This window comes from Myotis brandtii, unplaced genomic scaffold, assembly GCF_000412655.1.
Source record: "Myotis brandtii unplaced genomic scaffold, ASM41265v1 scaffold163, whole genome shotgun sequence".
Taxonomy (NCBI): Eukaryota; Metazoa; Chordata; class Mammalia; order Chiroptera; family Vespertilionidae; genus Myotis; species Myotis brandtii.
The window spans coordinates 478210-494695 of record NW_005355962.1 but is presented as its reverse complement, the minus strand read 5'-3'; the positions used below and the strand labels follow the sequence as shown (position 1 = coordinate 494695).

General features: G+C 42.1%; 1 protein-coding gene across 4 annotated transcripts in view; it reads right to left on the bottom strand.

The window, feature by feature from the left end:
• Positions 1–2758: 2758 nt before the first annotated feature.
• The window catches only part of BDH2 (3-hydroxybutyrate dehydrogenase, type 2), a 24281-nt gene continuing 10553 nt past the window's right edge, over positions 2759–16486 (bottom strand). For all 4 annotated transcript variants that reach the window (XM_014536459.1, XM_005862287.2, XM_005862288.2 and 1 more), the window contains exons 6-10: positions 11939–11999; positions 10635–10748; positions 6964–7022; positions 5974–6066; positions 2759–3641 (exon numbers count right to left, since the gene is read on the bottom strand). In XM_014536459.1, the coding sequence (XP_014391945.1) occupies positions 3588–3641; positions 5974–6066; positions 6964–7022; positions 10635–10748; positions 11939–11999 (381 nt within the window). In that variant the 3' untranslated portion in view covers positions 2759–3587. The remainder of the gene's footprint in view (positions 3642–5973; positions 6067–6963; positions 7023–10634; positions 10749–11938; positions 12000–16486) is intronic.

Here is a 16486-nt window from a genome sequence, read left to right as displayed (position 1 = left end):
GGGCGCAGCGCGGGCCCTGTAGGAGCCCGGAGTGCAGGCTGTGCAGCCGTGGCTGGTTCATCGGTCCCTAAGCCTCTATATTCCGGACTTCAACGCCACCTTTTAGTTGTACTTTAGGAGTCTTCTGTGCGAGGGAAGATCAAGGTTCATTCTTCTGGTGACCCAGTAAGTGGGACAAAATCTTGTTCTTCCCCCTTGTGTTGCTTGCTTCTTTAGCACGTGCCCTTCTTGTTCTTGTTTTAGGTTTAACCTTTCCATCAGCAGTTTGATTATTTTACCTTTAAAACTACCTTCCCTTGTCTGCCTTTCCTCTGTATTTTGACCCACCAACTAAGTGTGTGCATATGCCCGCACATCCCTTTTGGGGTATTTTACATTTTCTTCTGAGACAGCCCGAACCGCTTTGGCTCAGTGGATAGAGCGTCGGCCTGCGGAAAGGTACCAGGTTCCCTTCCAGTCAAGGGCATGTACCTTGGTTTCGGGCACATCCCCAGTTGGGGTGTGCAGGAGGCAGCTGATCAATGTTTCTCTCTCATCGATGTTTCTAACTCTCAATCTCTCTCCCTTCCTCTCTGTAGAAAAACAATAAAATATATTTTAAAAAATGTGTTACCTGTTTTTCACTCCTTTAAGCAAGTGCCAATTTTAATCACCTCTTTCCAGGAAAGAGGGACAATGCTGAGTAAATGCCTCCAGCAGACAGAAAGCACTCATTCTTGTCTCTGGGGTCCTCCTTTGTGGAAAGAATGGATGAACCTATGTTCCGCCCAATAAGCTTTTTCAGAGCATCTAACACGATTATTTCCTAAACTGGCCCCTTCCTCTTCTAAAGCTTGGCCAAGTTTCTAGTTACATCCAGCTTCCTCTGCCCACAGGAATGAAACACATTTTCCCTTTTCTTTCAGTCATATGGTCTTCATTGATACATCGCCCAATTTCATTAGCATGACTTTGGAGAACTGAACTATTGAGCTAAATTTTACTTTGGTTTTTATTGTGTATAATGTTTTATAGTTTACAGTTAGCTCTGAGAGAAATAACTACGAGGGAGCATGTGTTAAAGTTAGAATGCATTTTGTAGAATCGAGTTTATTTAGAATTCATCTGTTCATAGCTCTACATATACATGTGTGTGCGCTCACAGCGTGAAGTACTTCAGAATAAACTTTAGTGTTCCATACTTCACTTGATAAAAAGTTACAGCATTTGGATTATGATGCACCTAAAAGAAATGCAAGTCATTTGGCCCAACTTCCTAATTTCACAAACCAGAAAACTAAAATCCAAGATAAACTGGGCAACGTGGTCTAGGTTACAAACCAAGCTCTCTGTGATCCCATAGAGCAGCGGTTCTCAACCTGTGGGTCTTGACCCCTTTGGCGGTCGAACGACCCTTTCACAGGGGTCGCCTAAGACCATCCTGCATATCAGATATTTACATTACGATTCATAACAGTAGCAACATTACAGTTATGAAGTAGCAACGAAAAAAATTTTATGGTTGGGTCACAACATGAGGAACTGTATTTAAAGGGCCAGAAGGTTGAGAACCACTGCTGTAGAGGAACACCTGGCCCAGACCCTCACAGTGAATCTTATAATCAATGGACTCTTTGGGAATGCTAGTCAAAATATCCTTTGCTGTCAGTTTAACTCACTTTTATCAACTGCAAAATATTCTTCCTCCTAACATGTTCTCCGTTCATTGTCCATTTCAATATTTTCCTTGTTACTATTAAGGTTCTAAGAGAAAAGGCTATCACTGTTTATTATCTACTCTATATGTGCATCATACCATTTGCTCTTTTGAAGTAGCAAAAAATAAAAATAAAACCCTGTAGCTAAATGAACAAGAAAAGGCTCTTTCTGATCATCTTATAGAATTATCACCTGTGAATTTACTTAAATGTTTTCTTGAAAAATTTATTTTCTTCTTTATGTATTCCTGATACATGATTCATTTATATTCATTTATCCAGAGACTATTTCTAAATTTCATGTATGTCCTCTTGTCTGTTATCCTGGAATTTGGTGAAAAAAATCTATACTTAATCTAAGAAATATTCCCTACACTGACAATACTGCCAAGTTAACTACATTATTTTAGGCCCATGTCAAATATCATTGTTTATTTTAATAAATATTTTTTAGTTAGACTAAGAAGTTAAACATTAAGAAAATAGTACTTAATTGTAAGTGATGGCATCCATTAAGTATAAATGCCTGATTATATTTCTTTTATGTAACAGATTAGCAATATAGTTCTGATTAAACTCCTTTAAATGTAAATTATTGAGCCAAACTCCTTCCTACTATAATAAACGCCCCAGAGCTTAGGAACAATAGTAGCTTACAGTTAAATTAGGTCATCGCAGTCTCTGGCTTTGTTGCAAAGGTCACAGCTTCCTCTTCACATTTTTTACAGCCAAAAAGAGCATGTCACGGTTTAGCCAGGGGTGACGGGTTCCAGGAACCTAACCTTTCAAAGGTATGAGTCTATATCCTTGTTGAGAAATGGAGCAACGAACTTTGTGTGCGTTTGGCCAACCGTTTTGCGGTTTTTGTGAATAAAAGCTTACTTCTACATCTAGTCGGGGCTGGAGTTTCGATCCTCGCTTCAGTGGGGTACTGGCACTGCAGACGCTGGCCAGCTGAATAAAGGCTCCTAAATTCTACCCTTTGGCTCTGGTGGTCGTCTCTTATGGGTTGCCCCATAATGTTATGGCTTCACTCAACGAGATAGACCACCGACTCAGAATTTAAATTTAAGAGCCTTTATTAAGCTGGCCAGCTGACTACAGCGCATCCCTTCCCCTCTGGGAGCCTCACAGCTTGTAGTGCAGACCAAGGGTCCCCGCAAGGCTTTTTATTGGCGAGAACTACAAAGCATTAACTGGCAGGGAAAAGTTCAGTAGGAAAACAGGGTCACACCTGGCTGGAGCGTTTCCACAACCCATTCTTTGAGAAACAGGTGTAACGCTTGGCTGGAGCGTGTCCGGGTCCCCGAAGTACAGATTGACATCAAGATACATAGAGTACAAAGAAGTTACAAAATTTTCTTTACATCAGTTAAAGGGTACATATCTATACCAATTTCACTATATGACGCTAAGCGTGCATGCCCATCACAATAACACTACCTCTGGTATTCATTTATAAAGGCGTAAGATTTTAAAATTAGTACCCATAAACAGACCAATGCAGAACTGTACAAAAATATTTGAATATTGGGAAATAGAGAAGAGGTAAAATAGAAATGAATATCTTTTCTTAAAAAACAACTACAACAACCTTCCTTTTTTCTTCATATTCACATTTTACTTTATATGCTTACAAATTGAGGTTTATTTTTAAAACTATTCATTTGCAGTGAGTTCATTATCTTTGATGTCATCTACAATGAATGTAGAAGAGATTAGAGAGCAATTAACATATTTAAAGAACCAGACTCATGAACAATGACATCATTACGAAGGCCTTGTTTTCATTCCTGTGCCATTAACAAGAAAGACATGGCGGGTGAGTATTCTTCAGAACCAGGTTCACAGTGGATAGGAAGGGCCTCCTCCCAGCGAGGAGAACTGAAGTCACAGGCTCCAGCCTCCATCGATGATGACAGGGTTGCCTGTTACATAGGCAGACTGCAGGGATGAGCACAAGGAGACAGAACAATTAACTAGGTTTCACACAGGGTGTTTTTCCAATTCATCAATGACTGACATAGCTAAACAATTTACTCTCATAATAAAGGGAGCACTCAACAAAGAGAATTCACAAAAATCTGAGTTAAATTTTGGATGATTTAATATCGTTGTGTTCTTGTGGTCTGGCCTCTGGCTGGTGTTTCAGCATATGTCACATTCTAAGCAAGTCTATGAGGTGTTTGGTTTCACAATCAGAAAATTAAGAAGTTAGGTGGCAGCCCTGGCTGGTGTTTCTCAGTGGTTAGAGTGTTGGCCCAAGCAACGAAAGATTAAGGGTTTGAATCCCAGTCAAGAGTTACGGATTAGATCGCCGGCTCCAGTCAGAGGCATGTGCGGGAGGCAATGAACCAATATATCTCTCTCACATTGATGTCTGTCTGTCTGTCTCTTTCTCTCTCCCATTTCCCTCTCTCCTTTCTACTCTCTCTAAAATTCAATGGGAAAAATACACTTGGGTGGGGATTAACAAAAACCAAAGTTAGGTGACATATAGTCATTCCCGAAATTAGGATAAAGTCTAGGCTAGAACATTACATTTGCATTTCGAAACTCAGAACTATTCTAAATGAGCTGAATTTTGTGCCATTGATAAATTTTGAATATAATCAGGTGTGTCTGTCATAAAGTGGTCATGTCAATTATCAAACAAAAATTTTTTAAAAAGATATTGTATATACTAGTATAGTTGATCAATATATAAAGGCAATTCCAGGAACTGAAGCAGACTACATATATTTGAAAAATTTGAATGAAGATACTGTAATTATTATTATAACCTATTAAACTATGAAAAAAATTGATGCTTATTTTAGATACAAATCAGTGCTAAAGGAGTTAAAACAAATAACATTTTTTTTTTCCCACGGCATTTCTCATTTTCCAAATTATGAAAGGTAAAATGATTTCTTGTGGTAGAGGTTTAAAAAATCTCTTTTAACTTAAACATGGATAATAAAGATTAAAATCTGTGTTCTTAGTTTTAAATTTTCCTAAAGCCTAAGACAATGGAAGAGGGAAGAAGAAAAGACACAAGTACAGAAATCTTTAAAGTTTAGTCTATGAAAACTGATCATATAATGTAGGTAAACTAGGAGGGATACTAATCACTTTACCAAAAAATGACATCCCCCCGCTTCCCAAGTATTTTTATAAGGCAAGCTCTCTGTTACCCGTATGTACTCCTCTGGGCCCCTTTAAAAGGCTAAAGGTCCTTTTGTCGCACATTTTAAGCCAGAACATTTCCAAATATGTAATAACCTAAACTCTGGATAAACAAAGGCAACGTAACTAATCAGCTGTACCCCCAAGTCAAATGGGCTCTTCCAAAGACATGCATTCAGAGACAGCACAAAGGCCAACATACTTGCTTCATTAGTATTTTGTCTAGCAAGTTCCCCAGCTCTTAACTGTTGTTAATAGTTCTAAGAAGTAGTAACTGCTCTGTCACCAAAACACTTCAGATCCTGTATTGGTCATATTCACCAACCACTGGTGTGCCACACCGAGTTCCTGTAAAGAGGAACTAACTGGTGAGTAACACACCTCCTCACTCCTGCCTATGCACTTCCCTGTCCTTGTCTCTTTTCATACATTGTGGTGCCCTGGTCCTGTAACATTCAAAGCCGTAAAGCAGAGAGGGATGTTCTTGTGCTCTACACCTTATAGTTTCTGCTTTTGCAGGAGGATGCCATTTAAAAACAGACAATAGCTGTTAAAGAAGAAACCGGCTCCGAAGTAGGTGCGAAGTGGAAAGAGACAGAATTAGGAATTTGCATACCTGACGGCAAGTATGAATTCATAGGAAAAAAAGAGCCAGTGGGAGTCTGCTAAATAAAGGCACCGGTAAAACTAAAAACACCAATCCTGTGCTTGCCACATACAATGAAACCTGATGCATCTTCTCCCTGCTTCACCTGAAGCGCTCAGAATTTTGGAGGCTCATGTGCTTGACTCACACTTAAACAGGGTTTCCCCAACTGCAATTTTTGAAAGCAACTGTCTCTGTAAAAGTTGAGTGATTTTTTTTCACTCCTCTATTTCATTTACTACAAGATTGAGTAACATGTAAAGCTGAATGAGGAAAAGTCGGCAGCTCAAATCAAAGTGGCCTTTCTTTGAGCAAATGAAATCAGAACGGATCCTTATCTAGTAACCGCAACATCTTAGCATGTATATGCCCATTACTCTCTAAGACAACATATTTTTTTTTTAGCAAATATTGGCCAAATATGATTAAGATAATGAACCCTTTGCAAAGAGCAGTGCTTACTTCATCGGAAGCCAAATACACGCACAGCAGGGCTATTTCTTCTGCAGTTGCAAACCTTCCGGTCTTCTGTCTCTTCAGAAAATCGCTCAGTGCCTGTGACCAGAAAACAAGCCAGACATCTGTGACCGAAGCTGAAGTATGAACTCACCTGAAATTCCTCCTGGGAATCAAAGGCAAGCTGAATCTACAGACGTACCACGGGCTTTTAGGCTTAATCATGTATGATGCATAATATCTGAGAATATTAATATCATTAATTGTGGACTCAGCAGACCAAGCAGGGCTATGGTGACTTCCTAGCTATTCAAACTATTTTGTTACACTATAGACACTGTGACAAATCAGAAAGTTCATAGTAAAGAAGGGAGCTTTTCTAAAGTTGTAGTAAAATACACTTAGTGGGATATTTGCCATCTTCACCATTACAGTTCAGTAGTGTTAAGGACATTCACACTGTTGTGCAACCCATCTCCAGAGCTCTTTTCATCTTGCAGGACTGAAACTCCGTACCCAGTAAACAGCTCCCCATTCCCATGCCCTCAGCCCCCGGCAACCACCATTCTACTTTCAGCTTCTATGAATTTGTCTACTCTAGGTAAGGAAGAGGGCATTTTCTAACCGGAAGATTTAAACCAGTGGTTCCCAAACTTATTTGGCCTACCGCCCCCTTTCCAGAAAAAATATTACTCAGCGCCCCCTGGAAATTAATTTTTTAAAAATTTTAATAGCAATTAAACAGAAAGATATATGTATTAATGTTTCTACCTTTTTCGTAAAATATAGTAAAGAAAGGTGTAAATTAGAAACATTGAAGTTTGAAATTATGAAACTATTTATTGAACTCAGAATAGAAAGGTAATACAAAAAAAGTTAAAACAAATGCACCTGTGGCCATCACCGCCCCCCTGGATTGCTGCAGCGCCCACCAGGGGGCGGTAGCGCCCACTTTGGGAATCACTGATTTAAACACATTTAGGAGAGTAGATATACCTCTTCAGGATTTGGCCGGGCTTGTATTCTTTCTTGCAGAGATGGGGTATCGACAGTTCCTAAATCAAACAGGGACATTCAGCTTGGTTAGTTACTTTAACTGAAAAAAGAAATTGACACTTAAACTCCCTTCCCATATGATAGGACAATCAGTGAAAGCCTTCTCCATGACTTAGAATGACAATTTCACGTCTACCTGCCAGCCCTTCTGTGAGGTAGGCTTATAACTTCTTTAGTAACATTTCTATGACTTTCTAAAACACAGACTATAGTTCTTTGTGACACTAGGCAGGGACTCTGGGTGAATCACCCAGCATTCCCAAGATATAGATTTTAGTCACATGATGTTAACATGACCCTTTATGGATTTTAAGCACTTTTACATGTATTATCTCAGTTAATCCTCACAACCATCCTGAGGTGTGGATACAATCATCAAAGTGCTTTCCCAGCACAAGGATCCAGACCGCCTGAATGCCCTCAAACCATCCCTACTGTCAGGTTCCCCCGGGGACCGCGGGGCCAAGTCTTCATCGTCCCAGTAACTTAGGTGGTTCTACATTTTCCTCGTTCTCTTGCCTATTTTCATTGGTTTCAAATTCCTATTTTTAAGCACTCTCATAAAAAATGTAATTTGAAATTATTTCGCTTAAAAAAATGAATGACACTAAAGTTTTAAATCCCACTTAGAGCACGTTTCCAGACTTTTTGCCTATTTTCATTGGTTTCAAATTCCTATTTTTAAGCATTCTCATAAAAAATGTAATTTGAAATTATTTTGCTTAAAAATACGAATGACACTAAAGTTTTAAATCCCACTTAGAGCATGTTTTCAGTTTCCAGACTTTTCGTTCACTCACATAGTCTGGCAGTTCTCTCGAGAGAGCTATTTTTTCTTCTTCTGACGGAGAGTACTCCGGGGACCACATGACCTTCCTAAGGTCATAAATGACTTCACAGTCCTATATGCAGCTTCATCTTTAGACCATGCTCCTGGGAATGCCGTAGATTTGATGTTTGCTTGGAAACCATTTCTTAATTTTGTCATTATTTGCCATTTCTCTGGAGAGGCTGGGAATCTTCAGAGTAGCAAATTCTGGCTCTTTTTTTGTGGAACAGCCCTTTCTTTAGCTTCTCTAGTCTATCCTCACATTTTACTGTAAGTGGGCAGCACTTTTGAACATTCCAGGTGGAAATAGCCTTTGCTCGATCACCCAGTTCATTAGGGATGTTTTCTACCTCGCGTTACTGCAGGGAATAGTGTTGATAAACTTTCTGAACCACATAGCTTGTATCAGTTTCCAATAGTGTTTCCCTCACCCCCCTCATCAACAGCCTCCTCACAGTACAACATTCTACCAACAGTGTGCTCAAGGCCCCTAACATGTTCACTGTACACTCTCTTCAAAATCCTTACAGCTTTAGCCACTTCCCTCCACCCAGGCAAATGAGCGTCAGACTCTACACGTGGCTGGTCTGAATGGCCATTACATGAAAACTGTGGAGCAAGCCTATGCCTTCCACTTCATTCATTGCCACTGGACTCTGCTGTGCCCATGGCACAGACCACCACCCATGGCACAGTCTACACAAGTCCGCAGCTGAAGTGCTGTGACTATACAACCACCAGTGTCACCCCAGACACAACCATTCCTAGTCAGGTTTTCTCCTGTGACCGGCTCGGTGAGTCACGGCTGGTTCCTTGTTCCAAAGAGTTTGATAACATATTTTCCAGTCTCCTGAAAAGTCCAGCTGCTAAAACAACCATATTTTCCAAATCATTTTGCCATTTGTTCCATTGGGTAAACAGCACCAAGAATAGCTGTACCTAAGTTTCACCAGTATGTGTTAAAAATTATCAAAATCCTCCTTTTCTTAGTGTTACCTATGTTTACCTTTTTTAAAAATCCTTATCAGAGGATACTTTTCCCATTGATTCCTAGAAAGAGTGGAAGGGAATGAGAGAGAGAGAGAAACTGAGATGCAAGAGAGACACATTGATTAGCTGCCTCCCAAATGTACCCTGACTGGGGCTGGGGATCAAACGTGCAACTTAGGTACGTGCTCTTGACCAGGAATTGCACCTGTGACCCTTCAGTCCATGAGCTGATGCTTTAACCACTGAGCACTGGCCAGGGCTATGTTTACTTTTCTAGTCTACGAAAAATCAAGCAGAACACCTCAATCATGGAAATTCTGTAATTTGCAGGGTATTTAGTAGTTTTCCCTCTTTAACTAATAAGTCAGTGGTTTTCAACCTGAGGGGAGACCCTGATGGATTACATCAGAATCTCCTGTGGGGCTTTCCAATCACAGGCATACCTTGTTTTATTGTGTTTCCTCTTATTGTTCTCTTTAACTAATAAGTCAGTGGTTTTCAACCTGAGGGAGACCCTGATGGATTACATCAGAATCTCCTGCGGGGCTTTCCAATCTCAGGCATACCTTGTTTTATTGTGTTTCCCCTTATTGTGTTTCACACCCATTGAGCCTTTTATAAATTGAACACAAGACCCTTTTGCCAGCAAAAAGATTATGACTTGCTTTATTGCGATACTAGCTTTATTGAGGAACTCGCTTTATTGCGGTGGTCTGGAACTGAACCCATAATACCTCCAAGGTATGTCTGTACCATACACACAGTTTCCCCCCTCACTCCCCAAATTCCAGCAGGCCCTTCAGGTTTTTGAAAGGTCCCACAGGTAACTGTGAATTATACTTCTCCCCAACTCCTCAATACCCGTTGTGAACTACTGAGAGAAACTCTGATTCAGGACAGGCATTACTTAATTGCTTTCCAGAGAGGAAGTTAGTAATTGTTCTCAGGCACCTTGCATTCATTTCGGGGTGGGTGGAGCCAGGTGAAAGGGCATAGCTACTTAACCGACATGCACAACGGTTATTAAGAGAAGGGGACGTTTTTATCAAGAAATAAGTTATTGAATGCTTTTGTTTGGACAAATTGAATGTTCTTTCTACTAATAATGAATTTCGCCTTTCTCCTTTCCTTTATAGGAGAGTCAACATACTTTCTGGTAAAAAGCCAGATAGGGAATATTTTGAGCTTTGAGGAACATTTGGTGTGCTTTAACTATTCAACTCTGCCTATAGCGTGGGAGCAGCCCCAGCCAACACATAAGCAGGGTGTGGATGTGCTCCCATTAATCCGTATTTACAAAACAGGTGGTGGCCGGATTTGGTCTGTAGGCCATCGTTTGCTGACCCCCTGTTATAGCCTAAAGAAAGGTGTTCATTTATGGGCCTCCCCAGGTGGTTCACATGACCCAGCAGCTCCCTGTCTTCTGGGAGGCTCTTCTCCCCTCCTTCCCGCTGTCCTGTCAGTAAGGTCTACTTTTCCTCTTTGCCCTGACGAGGTCATCCTGGTCTGCTTCCAAGACACCACGCCCTGGCCAGTGCTGTCTCTCACCACGTGGTTTGGAGTTGCCCCATGCAGATAAATAACATTAAACCCTTTGCCTCTGTGGCTTATTCCTAATGACTTAGCCTCTCATTCCCAATTACCTTACCAAGCCTCGCCCTTTCCTTTTGAACTTTTCCCGATGACAGGAGACAATGAAACACGGAGTAAACAAGCTTATGTGGATATCTGTCACAGTGGCAGCCAGGAAGTCGGATAGGACAGGTTCACGGGCCTGTAGTGTGAAACTCACCTGGACACACACAGTTGCACCTGATACCCTGCTGGATGAAGTCTGCGGCCACGGCCTTCGTGAGGCCAATCACAGCGGCCTTGGTGGTGCTGTACACACATCTGTTCACGACTCCTGGGGGAAGGGAGGGCTCAGCAATGGAAGGAACAAGAAACATAGCCTCCTTTAGAAAGGGAGCACAAGTAAGTGTCTCCAGCAACCACGGTCATGCTCCCTCACCCAACCCTTTAAAAAAATGACCAGGTTCTCCCCCTTAATAGGGCTAGTTTCTGAAAGTGGGAAAACAATATCATTATTGGCACAATTCAACTGAGGCTTAGGTGTTGACAAGCTGCACTTAAGTGACTAGAGTGGTCTTCGTTTCTCATCGTCAGTTGGTGGACCCCTTAGGCAGATTCCGGAAGAGAGCCAGGGTAAAGAAAAGAAAAGAAACAAAACAAAACCAAGAGGCCCAGGCATGTCTTTGCATTCCTCTCTTGTGTAGGTTTAACATGTGCATCCTTGCACAGAGAAGGATGCTATCTCAGCAGCAGCTATTTCATTTTAAACCTGCAAACCCATCTGTGCCAGACTGTGGCCTTATCTCCAGCTTGCACTGCAATCCTGCTCTTCAACTTGACTCCTCATTCAGGGCCCAGATCAGCTGTCCCCGAGAATCCCTCCTCATATCCACAGGCAGTTAGCTCCCTAGTGATGGCGCAGCACTTTGCACAAAGCTCTGTTATAATCCTCTCACACTGTGGAAGACGTGAGCTTGCCTGACACCCCTTTAGGACTGTGAATTCTTCTGGTGCAGGGGCACATAGTGGGTGTTCAACACATCATTTAAGAAAAATTCCTCACCTGAAGATATGTTTTAGAGAGAGGAAGGGAGAGAAACATTAATGTGAGAGAGAAACATCAATCGGTTGCTTCCCATAAGCACCCTGACCGGGAATCAAACCCGCAACCTTTCGGTGCAAAGGATGATGCTCTGACGAACTGAGCCACCCGGTTAAGCCAACACATTTTTTTTTTATTAATTAAATGTGGAAATGTTTCCTTCTCTCTCTTGATTTCCTCTTCCCTCTCCTGATTTTCCATTAGAAGAGATAAAAGGAGGGCAAAACAAAAAAAAAAGTTTTATTTAATTTTATGACTGGTTCACATCTAAGGCAAAGGGCCTGGAAGTGAAGGAACTTAAGACCAGTTTTAAAAGGCAGTTTTGAAGTGACGTGTGGCTTTTATGGGTTTTGCTGTGTTCCTTCCCTCAGCTCAGGGAGGTGAGTGGCTTTGTGCATCGTGACCCCAGGAGACAGACCTACCTTTGATGCTGGAAGCCACAGAGGACATGTTGATAATGTTGCCAGATTTCTGAGCAAGCATCTGCCAAAACAAAACAAATTAAAAAAAAAATGCTACTCCGCAGGCTAAAAATACTGCCTCTTTAGAAGATGTGCATTTACTTAGGATTTGCAGATCCATCTTATTAGCTATTAACAGTAAGTGCAGTTAAGCACTCTTAAGAGTCTAACCCAATCACTGCTGGGTGTTGATGCCCTGTGCTACAGCCACTGGCTGGCGGGGACAGTTCCCAGGGGGATTACCCACTGCCTTGCGGTGGCTCAAGAGCATCAGCCAGACCAAGAATGAACTGAGCTGAATGGAAGGAAAAGAACGGTAATCCTTACTGTGTGTCCTGATGTTGGAAAGCTCTCGCCTTCATTCACCACAGTATCTGCTGAATGCCTACTGTGGTCGGGCATGGTGCTGGGTCTAGGAGACGGAAAGGTCAATGACAGTCCCTGCCTGCAGACAGCTGCCAGTCTGCTTGGAACGGCTGATTTAATCAGCACCCAGGACAGCAGCAACCTTCACCGAGAAGGAGGGTGGGGGTGGGAAGGGACCAATCCAGGTGCGGGCCACCCAAAAGAGGCTCTTGAGGAAGAAATATGTGGGTTGATTTTTGAAAACCAGTGTTAGTCAGAAAAATCGAAGAGAAGGGTGTTTGAAGGAGAGAGAACCCTGTGCAGAAAGGCTCCATCGCGGAGCTGGGAGGCAGGGATGGGTCTGGCTGCAATGCAGGGTGTGGAAGCAGTGAGGCTCAGAGGCCATGTGGGGTTGAATGAAGGAATTTGGACTTTACCCTGAAGGCACAGCAGTGGTGAGAAGGAAGGTTTAGTGCAGAGGAGAGGTATGTTCACATGTGGGGGTTACGGAGATGACCCTGGTATCCTGTAGAGGAGATCCCTGGAAGCAGAGGTAGTGATTTAGGAAAGGGGGATAAAGCAGAGATGCAGAGCTGTCAATGGGTAAGGGGTAGCTAAGGCAGTAAGGGCAGGACTTGGTGAATGGTTACGTGCAGTGAGGGCTGCCTCCCCACCTAGAGCTGTGAAGATCACCTCCCTCAGAATTCCTCCACTAACGAGTGAACTCAGTGAGAGGAGGGTCTCTGGCTGTCCTGTCCTTCTAGACAGAGGACACCATAGGCGGTCAATACATTTTGATGAATCAAAATAAAGTGCAGATTACTGGGCTCTACCCCAGACCTAATGGAATATCTAATGAAATAAGCTGCTATGAGTTACAACGTTTTCAAATGAGTTTTATTTATTATAACATATATGTGTGTGTTTTCAAGATAATACATGTATGTGCAAGGGCATGGTGCCCATGAATGTTTTTGGGGGAGAAGCAAGAGGTGGGGAGAATTTCTGCCTCCCAGGCACTAACTTCTCACTGAAAGCTGAGAGGCCAGGAAAATGGCCACAAGCAACCAGGGGAGATGGTGGACAAGAGTGGGGTGAAGAGTTAACATAACTGTCGGGGGAAATGGAAGAACCAACTAGAGAACAGAAGAAAAAAAAACCAGTATGTCCTACATTATGAAAATCAATGAAAAGTTTCTAAAAGTTTCTATTGGGGTGAGTTTCTCCAGCAGCTTTCAGACAAAGAGATGTAGGCCCGGAGAAGGTGAATGACTGGATGGATCCAGGGGTGAGGCTGCAAGCTTATACATTTCTTCTGGTGTTCTTACTTCCTATTTTGAGACTTAGCTACTAATTGTATCTAAAAGGAGATTCTAAAACAACCCTAAGGCATTGTGCTGGACGGACTAGCAGGACACAGGAGAGGCTGAGGTGACCCAACTAAGTCAAGGAAAACGGCAGGGGAAAAATTTACCCCAACTTATATAATAAAGAATACCATAACGAAATGGGGTCCTCAGGAACACCCCTGGATGGTTAGTACAGCATAATCATGCTGAAAACCAAGCCTTAAAATTATTCTTTCTCATCAAATTTAGCAAATAGCATAACCCATTTTTATTTATTTATATTTTCCAGTTTTATAGAGCTATCATTGTCTTATAGAACCCGTTTTAAATGCATATAGAATACATATAGCCCAATTTAATACATAAAGATGAGCTACTAAGTGAGTTCATTCTCCAATGCTGCCGGCCGCCATCTTGGCTGACAGTTACTTTGCATATACTCACTGATTAGCCAATGAAAAGGGTAGCGGTCGTACGCCAATTACAATGTTTCTCTTTTATTAGTGTAGATAACATATATGTGTGTGTTTTCAAGATAATACATGTATGTGCAAGGGCATGGTGCCCATGAATGTTTTGGGGGGAGAAGCAAGAGGTGGGGAGAATTTCTGCCTCCTGGAAGCTGAGAGGCCAGGAAAATGGCCACAAGGAACCAGGGGAGATGGTGGACAAGAGTGGGGTGAAGAGTTAACATAACTGTCGGGGGAAATGGAAGAACCAACTAGAGAACAGAAGAAAAAAAACCAGTATGTTCTACATTATGAAAATCAATGAAAAGTTTCTATTGGGGTGAGTTTCTCCAGCAGCTTCAGACAAAGAGGTGTAGGCCCGGAGAAGGTGAATGACTGGATACATCCAGGGGTGAGGCTGCAAGCTTATACGTTTCCTATGGTGTTCTTACTTCCTATTTTGATACTTAGCTACTAATTGTATCTAAAAGGAGATTCTAAAACAACCCTAAGGCATTGTGCTGGACGGACTAGCAGGACACAGGAGAGGCTGAGGTGACCCAACTAAGTCAAGGAAAACGGCAGGGGAAAAATTTACCCCAACTTATATAATAAAGAATACCATCATGAAATGGGGTCCTCAGGAACACCCCCGGACAGTTAGTACAGCATAATCATGCTGAAAACCAAGCCTTAAAATTATTCTTTCTCATCAAATTTAGCAAATAGCATAACCCATTTTTATTTATATATTTTCCAGTTTTATTGAGCTATCATTGTCTTATAGAACCCGTTTTAAATGCATATAGAATACATATAGCCCAATTTAATACATAAAGATGGGCTACTAAGTGAGTTCATTCTCCAATCTTCTGAAATGCAATAATAACTCAGGCCAAACTTTAGGAGATGGTGGTGCTGCCCTCTATCACCTGTACTACCCATTCAACCCAGGTTTCTCTGCTGATTCTAGAGCCCATAGTCCTTGCCTCCTTCTACTCTGCCTTCTTAACACCAGCTTGGTACCTGCTGTCATTGTGTGAATGCTCTTCCTGGCACCCTATGCAACCATGCTCTCTGGCAAGAACAACTATAAAGAGAAGTGCCTGGTACATAGTAATGCGACGTAGGACTGATGTCCCTGAAACTCGGGCAGGGGCTAGAAAGATCTCTAAAGATTCCCTCTAGTTTCATCCTACTCTGACCCAGCCCTCCTGTTCCCACTGACCAGAGCTCAGCTCCTAAACTAGGCAGACATTGGCTTCTGGATCTTCAGTGACTCCATGCCTGACCTCCACCTGGATTGACAACCTAGATACACATATTCATTCAACAAGTGTTTTCTAAGCACCTCCATGTGGTAGGGGCTCTTCTAAGATACAGTGAGTGGTTGGAACCCCCACATATCTAAGACCTACCAGAACTCTTGCCATCATGGGTTTTTTTTTTCCATTCCATAGTGGACCTTGGATTCTGCATTGACCTCCTTACAGCATTTTCAACTTGTTCTCGGCCATTTGACTGATCCTCCAGTTGTGGAATGATTTCCTGTTATCTACCCATGAACAAACATTTCCTACAAGGGTTCCTATGTTTTGACCATCTGACATTTCAGATCTGCCTACACTTCAATCCTGGGCTCCCTGGAAAGTTCCAACCTGGTATACGTGCACCATGGTTAATGAACACAGAGGGTCCTAGACAATTCGGCCTGGAAGGGACTGGGTAGCCTATTACCCTCATTTAAAAAAGAATAGATCCTAAAAGGGAGCAAGTGCCACCTCCCAGCTCACATGGTGACTTAGGGGCAGAGCTTAGGCAGTACTTGAGGCCTTCTGAGGCCAGGGGCCAGGGTCAGATGTAATAAGTGGCACTGAGTCCTGATTCCCTGTCCCAGTCATTAATATCTCTTGGGATTTTTTTTTTTTTAACAAATGAGTGTATTGGCTCATGTGGATTATTGTTAAAATGTTTTGTGGATACAAACTCGCTATGTTTTCAATCATAAACAAACTCATTAACTTACAAGTTAGTGTTTGATATTTTCAGCTAACACTTATGTACATGTTTAAATTTCAGCTTCACTGCACTCACACCTGCTTCCTTCACTGATATCTGTAAAGCTTTCCTGACAGCTGGCTGGTTTTACAAACGAGTTCCATACAGTGTGACCGCCTTGCCCACTGTTCCCTAAGCTTCCCCCTTATCCAACCAAAGATTCATTCTAGGCCAGGGGTGGGCAAACTTTTTGACTCGAGGGCCACAATGGGTTCTTAAACTGGACCGGAGGGCCGGAACAAAAGCATGGATGGAGTGTTTGTGTGAACTAATATAAATTCAAAGTAAACATCATTAAAAAAAAGGGT